The following is a 13160-nucleotide window of genomic DNA, read 5'->3' as shown; positions in this document are numbered from 1 at the left end:
AAGCAGCGACAGCACTCTTCAGAGTACATGTTTGTATCCTAAATCTCCATATTTGTTTCTTAAAAGTCTGCACAGCTAAAGTGTTGATGTTAGTCACTGAAATCTCTCTGAAAAGCTTGAAGTGGTTCCACCTCGTGACAAATGTAGTCTGGATTACAGAAACATGAAATGACTCGATCTAATCCTGTTTATATGAACTAAGCTGCTGTGAGCGGGTTTGAGTGCACACGCCTGTTGCCATGACAACAGCTGCTGGATGAGTTCTGAAGAACCAGACCCTCCTGGATGCTGTCGAGCGATCAATAATCAATTTAATATCTATAATTAAGATAAAAATCAACTCAGCAAAACTGACTGCTGCTGATGAGCCCAGCGTGGACACAGTATATATCACGGCCTGCTTCTTTAGGTAATCAGAAAACCCAACCCTGAGGAAAACAGCTGTCATGTAGAATACACTGTGGTTTTCACTGTAATGACTGCAATGTTTTCACTACTTAAAGTGTTATAAACACAGAGTTATGAACAGAAGTGTGAAAGTACATTAACACATTTTCTAGCAGTATTTTTAAGTGATTCAAGTAAAGGAGAAACACACACAAGAGAAACACACACAGGGGAGAGCGCACTGTATCTGCAGCTGAAGGCACGTGTGGGGTCTCCATTCCCCAATGCATGACTGATCCAGAGAGACACAGTGGCGTAGCGGACGGGCCCGCAGGGCACGCACCGCGGGGGGGCCCCGCGTGATTAGGGGGCCCCAGGTCGTCGCGATTTTTAATAGTTGAAAATCCAGGAATCGCAATAATCAAACTCTTGGGAACAACTGTGGTCGGAACCAAAGTTTACAGGTCTGTGTTCTCTGAACTCCGCTCAAGCGGTGGACTACTTCATTCTGATTGCTCGCCGCCGAACCGCGTCATAACCAATGAAGACGCGCCGCTGTTTCTCGCCGCCGGTTCTCGTTAAAAAATGAATGACTTCTGGCTACTTTGACGCTCTCGCCACTTTCGGTTTGTGATCGCTCCTCCGTTTGTGAAGGATTCCCCGCGTTGTCACGCCACTCCGCCTCCTTTCCCCGCTCCTCAATTTGTGACATAGATATATACACTAGATATCGCATAGGGACCCTGAGCATGCGTCTATAGCGCCGCCACATTGGTACAGTGCTCCCAGGACAAATGTCATTCAACCGCACTAGTCAAGACAGTGTTATTACGTGAAGATGCGGGACTTTATCGCTGTCTACGGGTGTAGTAACGAGCAAACAAAAAAAATAAAGCACAAAGGCAGAACATTTCATAGGATTAAGTTTTTTACGTTTTTGTATGTTTTGAAATTTGTGCTAACAGGTCACGTTATTGATAATAATATCTATAGTCACTTACTGCATTCACCATAAGGCAAAGTAGCACCAACTCGCACTAAATACTCGGCTTATGCTAGGTTTGTTGAATAAATCAGCAAACAATGCAAAAGAAATACGACAAAGAGGTGCTGCGCTGCCAGAAAATTGTATTATTGTCGGCTAGCGAACGAGTCGTTCATAACGGAGATTCATTCACAAACGAATCGCTCCCTCCGTCAGTATGAGAAGTGAAAGCAGGAGAGGAGCTGTGTTTCAGCACATGATTAGATCAAATTTAACAGGGAGAGTAAATAGTACATTTTCATACACACAAACACAAGCTTTTGTCAGGAATGCCCGTGCGATAAGTGATCCATCAATGTAGAAAAGTGATGTCAAATAAAAATTTTCATATTAAAAAAAAATGCATACTAACATCCAGGAAAACTCCCGATCATAGATATATGTGTATATCTATATCTATGTGTATATCCCCCCCCCAATCTCCCCCCCCCCCCCACCACCTTCATCTGGGGGCCCCGTCGGTGATCCCTGCAGGGGGGCCTCCGCATTTTGCGCTACGCCACTGGAGAGACAGAATCATTCTCAGAAATCAGCTCTATTCTAAACGCATATTGTTAAACAGAAAGTGTGTGTGTGTGTGTGTGTGTTGACAGAATTAGCTTTGAACAGACTCCCTCAAACACAAATATGGTAGACTAAATAATATTTTTAATAAACTATAATAATTGAGTGACTTTTTTACTTTAAAACAATGGGTTTTGTGCCTAAACTTACATGTGAAGTATGATATGCAGAAATGTGTGTGTGTATGTGGTGTCAGTGGATCAGCTGTAACGGGCCTGTGCTGTGTGTGTGTGTGTGTGTGTGATGAACAGTTGAAACACATCCACACTTCAGCGGTCTAAAATAAGACGCTGCTCTTCTCCTGTTCTTCAGTAATTACTGGCCAGAATGGAATTTGACTAATGAAGCGCCGCTGAAGCTGTGTGTGCTGATTGAATGGAGCGGTCAGAAACACAATCGCTGCTGCGCGCCCGCCTCTATAATTCAGCATGTGTTCTGCTGCTCGACATCTGACATATTCACCACAGCGGATCATAGTGTTACTGCAGCTGCTCACGCTCCAGCACCAAACACACACACACACACACACACACACACACACACACACACACACACACACACACACACACACAATTACACATGCAAACACACATACATATATATATAGGCACACACAAACATGGATCCACACACTCGCATACAAACACAAAGGCGCGTGCACACACTGACACACACACACACACTCACCCACCGACCTACCCATGACAGTTCTAATGAGATTTATTGTGGCTGTGATTAATTCCTGGACTTCTGATCAGACGTGCAGAGTTTGACTGCTGTGGTGTGTGTGTGCGTGTGTGTGTGTGCGTGTGTGTGCCGCTGCTGACCTGCAGATCTTCACTCATCTTGCAAATGGCTTTTCTATTAGATTGAGAACAGCAGCTCCGTCACTTCAAGATCAAACATCTGAACGCAGGAGACACACACACACACACACACACACACACACACACACACACAATGACAGAGGGAATTTACTGAACCCACACATTCATCATCTACTGGGAAATAACACTGTCATACACACACACACACACACACACACACTCGTCTGTAATCCAATCATAATCTTCAGTGTTATTTATTGTTGATGTTGTATGGGTCAAGATGTGCCATTGATTCTGCATCAGATTAAATCTCCAGAACTGACTTCATATTTGTGGAAATCAGTCATTCATTCATTCATTTTATTTTGGGCTTAGTCGCTTTATTAATCAGGGGTTGCCACAACGGAATGAACCGCCAACTATTCCAGCATGTTTTACACGGCGGATGCCCTTCCAGCTGCAAATCAACACTGGGAAATACGTGGAGATCATATTTAATTATTTAAATTGAATAATAATTGATTTTTTTAATAATTACTCATTATTAAAGTATCTACATCAATGTTTCACGTAACATTAGTAAGATATATTGTCTAACAGGAGTGAATTAATGAGTGTTGACAGCTGTTACACTTATATCCTGTGCTGAACTCATGCGGATATATCAGAGAGTGAGTCTGGCTGACATGATGAAAGCCCTGTCATGCATTTTCTTTTCAGCTTAGTCCCTTTATTAATCAGGGGTCGCCACAGCGTTATGAACCGCCAACTATTCCAGCATGTTTTACACAGCGGATGCCCTTCCAGCCGCAAGCTTTCACTGGGAAACACTTTGATTCACACTCATACACTACGGCCAGTGTAGTTGATCAGTTCCCCTACAGCGCATGTGTTTGGACTGTGGGGGAAACCAGGGCACCCGAAGGAAACCCAATGTGAACTAACCCAAGAGATGGTTTGAAAAACTGTATTTAAATTGAATTGTAACAATTATCCCATTATTCAGTTAATCTTACCCAGCATTTTTTGTGTAACTGAAAATAATAAGCAATATGCAAATTAGATACATACACGTTTTAATTTACATAAATAATATATGCATCAGACATTTGGAAATGGTGGCAGAGTGAGTGGCACAATCACCTCACAACAAGAAGGTCTCTGGTTTGAGTCTCGGCTGGGTCAGTTGGTGTTTCTGTGTGGAGTTTGCATGTTCTCCTGTGTTGGTGTGGGTTTCCTCCGGGTGCTCCAGTTTCCTCCACAGTCCAAACACATGCGCTGTAGGGGAACTGAGTAAGCTAAATTGTCCGTAGTGTATGTGTGTGAATCGGAGTGTTTCCCAGTAAAAGCTTGCGGCTGCAAGGGCATCCGCTGTGTAAAACATGCTGGAATAGTTGGCGGTTCATACCGCTGTGGCGACCCCTGAATAATAAAGGGACTAAGCTGAAAAAAAAAATGCATGAATATATTTAGAAACATTGATATAATGTTATATTTAGCAAAAATGGCAACTCGCACATATTTGTTCAACCATTCAGCTCATATGAACACACATAATATGCAACTATATCTCATCATTTCAAACACATATTCATAACTCCAATTTTTTTTTATATATATTATTAATTAGTAGCATATCTAATATGGTCAACAGTTAGTAAGGTAGTCGTTGGTATTAGAGATGTAAAATAAGATCATACTGCTAATAAACAGCTCATATCTTAATAATAGCTAATAATCCAGTAGTGAACGGTGTGACTTGACACTTAAAGTGTGAACATGGACTTGTCTCGTATGTAATTTGCATATATTACCATATATCAGATTTCTATGCGAGTATAGGCATTTTCTAATTAAAAGAAAGAAAGAAAGTAAATGAACACATCACACTGCTCGTCATGCTGCTGGAGTCTGATTATCAGTTATTAATGCAGAGGCCACGTGTGTGTGTGTGTGTGTGTGTGTGTGTGTGTGTGTTTATGCAAATCACCTATATAACGCATGTGATTAATAACAGCTCTTAATGGCAGGATTATGACAGACGATGCTTTTAAAGACGCTCCTCCAGTCATACAGTAAGACTGATGATGATGATGATGATGCAGTGCACTTCTGTAATGCAGTGTCCTGAAGCGAACTGTCCTCTGTGTTCTGACAGGGATCACATTTACACGCTGGACATGGAGACGTCCAGCACAGAGGAGATCTTCTTCAGTAAGGTGAGTCTCCTGCTTTAATTATCTGGCAGCAAACGAGCCGTGACCCGCTAAGAGCTTGATCCTCTCAGAGTCCTGCGTCACCACAGCGGAGCGTTCAGATGCATTCAGGAGCTCCGGTCACCAGTGTTCAGATGCAGAGATCTGGATGTGTTATGTGGAGTTCTGCGATTATAGATCTGCATCACACATGACTCCAATAATCTGGGCTGAATATCTAACATATCTGAATATCACAAAACTCCTAAACCAAGAAGCTTTTTCAAGACAAGCAACACATATAGTCTTGTTTTTAGGAAATATTGAGTCAGAATGAAGAGAGTTTATATTAAAACAAGCAGAATAAACACAAAACAGATTAAATTTAGTAACGTTCAACTTGATTTGTTTGCTTAAATTAAGCCCAATTCAATTGTTTACAACCACTAAAGTTAAAAACAATGTGGTAAATCCAAGGAAACAGGTTGGAATGATGTGTCAGTGCTCATCATCAGATTATTCTGCTTGTTTTAAGTAAAAACTCACTTTATTCAGACTCATTCATTCTTAAAAACAAGACTATATGTGTTGCTTGTCTAGAAATGCTTCTTGTCTTAGATATTTGGAGAAACTCTGAGTGAGAAGAGCATTATTGCAGTGTGATGTTCAGTGGAGATATTCTGGATATGGGCGTGTGCTCATCATGTATATGTTAATGATGATATTAATAAGATGCGTTTACAAGGCAGAGATCTGGAATCGCTCAGCTGCATTTCTGTTTATTTGGTGTTTTCTGTGAATCACACTTGTGTACTTTTGCAAAATAATCTTAGAACATATCTGTAATGTTTTCAGTGCTGCATTTGTACATGCTTATAATGTAAATTATGAACTATAAATCATTTCATCTGTATTATAATGCCTATATTATAATGCTTATATGATATGATATATATATATATTAGGCTGAGCTGTGCTGATCTGCACTGATTCTCTGTTGACAGAAGCTGACCTGGAAGTCCAGACAGGCGGATGTGGACACCTGCAGGATGAAGGGCAAACACAAGGTGCACATCTGCTGTGTGTGTAAATGTGTGTGTGTAAATGTGCGTATGTGTTTGTTTACAGTGCTGTGTTAAATGTGTATGTGTGTGTGTGTGTTTGCAGGACGAGTGTCATAACTTCATCAAGGTGCTCCTGCAGCAGAGTGAGGACTCTCTGTTTGTGTGCGGAACCAACGCCTTCAACCCGTCCTGCAGAACCTACAGGGTGAGCCTGACCTCCGACCCATAACACACTGCACTGCACACTCACATACACTACACTTACATTTAGCAGACGCTTTTTCTGAAGCGGCTTACAGTTGAGGAGGCATTCAGAGATTCACCAGGCAGAGGCAATACACAGAAGAAGAGCTGGTTATACAGAGGATCTGTGTGTGCTCAGAGGATTCAGTGCTACAGTCAGGATGGAAAATTTTAATTGAATTTCAGCGCATTTTATTACAGTACGTTACTGATCATTACAATCTTTCAACACGTCAAAACTCACTAGAGCCACAGCAAACAACTGATATTAAATATGTCAAATCTAGAACTCCTCTTCAACAGCCGAACACAACGCCGGCTTCCACACCACCTCATCTCTAACACCAATAAACCTTGTGTAGACTTATAAAAACTGAAATCAATCCGCAGAACTGAAGATCCCAGCAAATCTACAATCACCATCACCACACAACATCACCGTTTCTGCTCATATGCAGAGCTAGTTCAGCCTGCTCTAAAACTAAATGCAGGAGTTGACATGTAAAACTCTTTCTTTTAACAAATTTAAAATCAAAAATTAAAAAATTAAAACTCAACAGAAAGTAAAAATTATTATCCAAAAGCAAAACTAAAGGTTTTATTGTGTCACATTTCCTGAAATCATGAGAAAGAGCTTCTGTTCTTGAACGGAAAGGGCATTTGGCAATGGCATCATGATTGGGAGCTGAAATTAAAGCACTGATCGCAGCAGCACAGTGAAGACGTCTCCATTTCCAAGTAAAGGTGCTCCACTCTTATTGCAGTTAGTGTTTTCTGATGACAGAGTTTTCAAACCTTCTCAAATCTCCATTAAAAACCTGCACATCTTTTTACTTGTCGATTAAAACCAGCACATCATCAGGGTAGGCAGACAGTGTGACGTTATTCATACAGCCAGGTAAGATCAACACACAAACCTTTTCTCATAGTTGTTACAACAGAAGTCCAATGGCAGGTGAATACAGCACTCCAATAGTGAACAGCCAGAGCAGTGCATGAGCCAGCGCTTATTCCAGCACACTCTCTACATCACCATACAGCACTCTCACTTCAGGCATGCCATGATAACCGTTTTCAACGTAGACTTAGGTTTGGAAGTTTTCTGCAATACTGTTCCCTCTGTATATGTAAGATTTTTTATTTAAGTAGTTTTTTTGTTTGTTTTTAGTATCTCCTGCAAAAAAGATATCCAAATATGGCATTTAAAATCAAAGAAATCAGTGTGTTAGAAACTAATGAAGACAGCAGAAGGCACTGATTCATTTCAATTACTCTGCCTGACATGTTTACTGCTCCAAAATATTGTAAATGTTGCTCAAAATAGATCTACTGTGTTCAAAGGGGGAAAGTTTTTGTTTTTATCCTGATATTTAAAAAAAACTAGTTTTAGAGGTGTAATCACAACACCACCAAACCCTGAAACCATTTATATTCAAGGCAGAGGCAGAGGCTGCCTTAGCATTTCTCATTGTCCGTCATTTTGCAGACAGGGTTGTACAATTTCTGTCATAACTTATTATTGATCGTTATTTAATTTGCAGACTTTCTGATCGCTTATTTCATTTGTATTTTATTAATGAACTTGCACGATGAGCATATAGGCTGAATTATTAGTTTATTTATTTGACAAATTAACAAAAACTCCTACCGTCAGAATCATATAGCGGCTCATGCCTATTTCACTTTTGCAATTCCTGACACTTTGCCAGACTCCATATTTTGTCCTGCTCTATAGGACTCTTTGAGGCGTAAAACACCAGAGTTCTCAGGATCTGCCGCTCATTCATTTGATTCAAACCTCTAAAAAGGCACCCTGCACCCAAAACACTACAGTACAAGTCTTCATCAACACTGATGTCCAATTAAAATATCCCCCAAATAAAGCTGACTGGATGCAGTGGGGTGGGAATGCTGTCTTCAGTCATAACACACACACACACACACACACACACACACACACACACACACACGCACAGTGCTGCTCTGGGCATGTCATTTCTTAAAAATCTTTGTTCAGTCTTGCATCAAAGCTGATGAGATGGTGAAAGGAAGACCTTTACACATAAGAGCAATCTCTGAAAAATACAATCCCATGATTATATGGGTTTACTCAACATCAAGCACAGAAAGAAGAGTGTTTTAGACACATTTGCTGTGATTCATCTTCATTAATTTACACTTTTTCACTTCAATCATTGAAGTCTGCATTCAGTCTCTGCACTATTTTTCAGCCGGTATACTTCATTCTTTAATAAAACAATCTTCAGCCATGAACTGTTTAACTCCTTCCACAAACTGCCCAACATCTGGGAAGTGCTCATTTACCAAGACCCGCTCTTATTCTTCCTTGACCTCAGAAATAGTTTGATGTCATCTGTAAGTTATCTCCATAACTGCGACTGGAAAACTCATCTGTGCCAGTGTCAGAGCTCACTGTCCCTCTCTCTGACTCCAGCTCATCTTCCCGATCAACTGTTGCTCAAGTTCATATGGCACCTTATACTGTGTTCTCCACATCTGTTTATGTCTACTGTCACCCTCTCGAACACCCCAAAACAACATCCTAATGGTGTTTATCGCCTGACTCACCTCTGGCCTCCTCCTCCACTCAAACCGCGGCGCGCTCCACAGAATCCACACCGGACCTCCATCATCACCGTTCCTCGGCCTGCTGCTCGCCGCCATCAGCTGTTGCCTCCTCGGCAGCCGTTTGATCGCTCACCTCATATTTGTTGGGTCAAGCTCGGACCAAATGGTCAACTTTTACCAAAACACTCGGTGGTTATGAACACCGCATAGTCTAAGTCATGCAGTGGGGAATCCGGCGCGAGGTCTGTTAGCGGCATTGTTTACACTCAGGGTAACGGGGCGCCTGAAGGAAACAGCGTGTTTCAGTAAAGGGGAAGCACACCCTTATCATGTTTAATCGAGGAGAGCAGTCGTATCGACACAGTGCTCGTGTTCAAACAGCACGCTAATACATGGCGGGACGTTCGAGTGAGAGCCTCGTTCGACGGAAATGAAGGAGGCAGAACCGGAGTGAAGACGCCTTCCAGTGTCTCGCGTTCTCTATCGTGCTTTAAAATGACTACAGCACTATTCATTTGCAGACTAGACATCCTCGTGTCCTACAATTTCACCCACAGCTAGACTACAGCTGTCTACACTCGAGCGAGCGAGCTCAATCACCGCGCACCTGTAGCTGTACCTGCCCCCGTCATGCCTCACTCACTCCCAAACACACAAGCCAAACCTCACCCCGATAAACTAATCAATACACTCCTACAGCAGATAACGAAAGATTAACACAAGACAAGAAAAAAGTGGAAAACAAATCACCTGTCTCACACACACCAAGCCCAGTGACCTGAAGCACACTTCATGACCGCACACTGGTTGTGCTGGTTAAAGTGTGTGAGAGAAATAGGAGTGTGTTTTCTACATGCACACTGCACTGGGAACATGCGTTGCCCTGTAAAGAGTGTTTAATGGCAGAAGCTGGAGCAGTTGATCAGAGCGCTGATGGCTGAACTGGTTTAAATGGGGTAATCACAGCACTGACGGCTGAACTGGTTTAGATGCGGGCACACAGCTGGTGCTCTGCAGGCTGCTGCTGTTGGCTCTGAACACTGATGGACAGGATCTCCTGCTGCTTCTGTCCTCGTGTACAGTGTGTGTTTGCACTGGGTTTGTCTTGTTTCTAGACTAAATATCTTGAAAACTCCTAAAATCTAGAAGCATTTTCCAGACAGGAAACATTACAGTGCTGTTTTCAGAAATGACGAGTCAAACTGAGAGAGATTTTCTTTAAAGCAAGCAGAATAATCTGACAAAGAGGGAAGAGAAATAATCTCATGTCAAAGAGAGAAACAGGATTATTCCCTCGATCAGCCCAGTGTCAGAGCATTCTGCTTCTCTCAGGAGAAACTCTTCATTCAGACTCTGATCACTGCACTGTATTTCTGCTCGTCTTGGAAATGATTCTTGATTTCAGAATTTGCAGATATTTGGATTAAACTGACAGAAGCTCAGAGTAAGAGAGTGTGTGTTCGCAGTGTGTGTGTGTGTGTGTTTCAGTCCTCTAAACTCAGTCAATGGCAGGATGACTGCAGACGTGTGTATGTAGGAGTGTGTGTGAGTGTGTGTGCCAGCTCTCCGTCTAATATCTGGCACACAGAGATGCTGAGTGTGTGTGTCCCTGTCGGCTGTGGAAGTGTCTGTTTTAGGGTCAGAGTCTCAGCATTAATCAGCGCTGTACAAATGTGCTGCTGAACGGATGCTCAGTGCGCAGCCTCCTCCCGAGAGCCATCTGAGCAGATCACAGCGCACGCCTGCTGCCCATTACATCAGCTGTGACTGAGCACACACACACACACACACATGAATATCTGAGAAACTGGTCCACTGAATGACTGAGTGTGTATTTCTGGAGGAATGTTCACCCTCATCCACTGAAACACGAATAACAGAGTTCAGTTCAGACGCTGCATTCTTTACAGATTATTCACAGAATTATTCTTCTTCATTCATTCATTCTTCTCCTTCGGCTTTATCGCCACAGTGGAATGAACCGCTAACTATTCCAGCATGTTTTACCCAGTGGAAGCTGCAACCCAGTACTGGGAAACACCCATACACTCTCATTCACACACTCATACACTATGGCCAGTTTAGTTGATCAGTTCCCCTATAGCGCATGTGTTTGGACTGTGGGGGAAAAGGAAACCCACGCCAACACGAGGAGAACATGCAAACTTCACACAAACCCAGCCGAGACTCAAACCAGCGACCTTCTTGCTGTTAGGTGATCATGCTGTTCACTGATGCACCGTGCCGCCCTCACGTCCTCGTGTTCACATTCATTTTCTTGTCGGCTTATTCGCTTTATTAATGAGGGGTCGCCACAGCGGAATGAACCGCCAACTTATCCAGCATGTGTTTTACACAGCGGATGCCCTTCCAGCTGCAACCCTTCACTGGGAAACATCCATACACACTCATTCACACACACTATGGACAATTTAGCTCCCCCAATTCACCCTTAGCGCATGTCTTTGGACTGTGGAGGAAACCCACGCCAACACAGGGAGAACATGCAAACTCCACACAGAAATGCCAACTGACTCAGCCGAGGCTCAAACCAGAGACCTTCTTGCTGTGAGGCGATCGTTCTGCGCCTTCTTATCTACATAACAACACAAAAGATTACAGCCCTCTTTCCAACATCACTCATCATCCCCTCATAGCAAACTAGCGGTAAGGGGGCGTGGCATACTGAGCAACACTCTACCTGAAGGGGTGTTCGTCAGACCTTTCACCTTTATACACACGACACGTCATGACTGTGAACGAGTCTTTTATAACAGCTGTCGTTACGTGTCATTCGCTCAGTTACGTCATTATAAATGCAAAGATGACATGTTTATTCTGACAGCTTGACATAAACAAATACATCACTACCTAATTTTGTGGTTGTCATGACAACCTGACGTTACCAAGACAACATAACCTGTCATAAATCTGTCATAAACATGTCGATATATTACTCTGTGTTCAACAAATGAAAGAAACTCCTGAGTGCTTGAATCAAGTAAAGGGTGAGGAACTAATAATGTCATTTACACTGAGCTACACGACACCACAGCCTCTACAGGACAAGCTGTTGCAGGATTCAGGATTACACTACTGTCATCCTCAGCCAGCGAAAAAGAAAACACTGAACATCATCATCATCAAACCACTCATAAACAGAAGAATGATGATGTGGACATGTTGTACAGTATATTTGACTTTCCTAATCGTTCATCAATCCCGCGAGCTTCATCCTGCCGTGGAGATTGAGAGATGAAGAGCTGTTAAAGAGACCATGGTGATGAGTGTGTGTGAGTGTGTGTGTGTGTGTGTGTGTGTGTGTGTGTGTGTGTGTGTGTGCATGCTGAACGTGTTCAGGCTCTCTTTGGGTGGGTTTAACCTCTGACCTCTGGATTCCCACAGATGGACAGTCTGGACGCTCTGGGTGAGGAGATCAGTGGGATGGCCCGCTGCCCGTACGACGCCAAACACGCCAACGTGGCCCTGTTCGCTGGTAAGACCACCACCATCAGAAGCATCATCATCAGCATCACAGCACTGCACTGCAGTAATGCTGCTCTTACTCAGAGTTTTAGTCTTGTTTCTGGTCTAAATCTGTAAAGAAAAGTTAAATCAAGAAGCATTTTAGACAAGTAAAGCATCTAGTGTAGTTTTCTGAAATAATGAGTCTAGATGAAGAGAGTTTCTCATTAAAACAAGTGTGGATGCTTCCCAGAGATGGGTTGCGGCTGGAAGGGCATCCGCTGCGTAAAAACTTGCTGGATAAGTTGGCGGTTCATTCCGCTGTGGCGACCCCGGATTAATAAAGGGTCTAAGCCTTAGTCCCTTTATTAATCCGGGGTCGCCACAGCAGAATGACCCGCCAACTTATTCAGCATGTTTTTACACAGCGGATGCCCTTCCAGCTGCAACCCATCTCTGGGAAACATCCATATACACTACGGACAATTTAGCCTACCAAATACACCTGTACCGCATGTGTTTGGACTGTGGGGGAAACTGGAGCACCCGAAGGAAACCCACACTAACACAGAGAGAACATGCAAACTCCACACAGAAACACCAACTGAGCCAAGCTCGAACCAGCGACCCAGCGACCTTCTTGCTATGAGGCAACAGCACTACCTACTGCGCCACTGCATTGCCCCGAGACACATTTCAGATATAGGCAAATCAGCTCATTTGTTTAAGGGAAATGGACAATTTAAAAATTTTGGTACTGATTGGTAGGCCCACACGGAAT

General features: G+C 42.9%; 1 protein-coding gene across 4 annotated transcripts in view; it reads left to right on the top strand.

The window, feature by feature from the left end:
- The window catches only part of sema6a (sema domain, transmembrane domain (TM), and cytoplasmic domain, (semaphorin) 6A), a 97478-nt gene that overhangs the window by 41489 nt on the left and 42829 nt on the right, over nucleotides 1-13160 (top strand). For all 4 annotated transcript variants that reach the window (XM_073909171.1, XM_073909170.1, XM_073909169.1 and 1 more), the window contains 4 exon segments: nucleotides 4982-5042; nucleotides 6023-6085; nucleotides 6186-6287; nucleotides 12320-12410. In XM_073909171.1, the coding sequence (XP_073765272.1) occupies nucleotides 4982-5042; nucleotides 6023-6085; nucleotides 6186-6287; nucleotides 12320-12410 (317 nt within the window).

This window comes from Danio rerio, chromosome 8, assembly GCF_049306965.1.
Source record: "Danio rerio strain Tuebingen ecotype United States chromosome 8, GRCz12tu, whole genome shotgun sequence".
NCBI classification, from domain to species: Eukaryota; Metazoa; Chordata; class Actinopteri; order Cypriniformes; family Danionidae; genus Danio; species Danio rerio.
The sequence above is the reverse complement of the archived record's forward strand: the minus strand, read 5'-3'. Positions and strand labels throughout refer to the sequence as shown.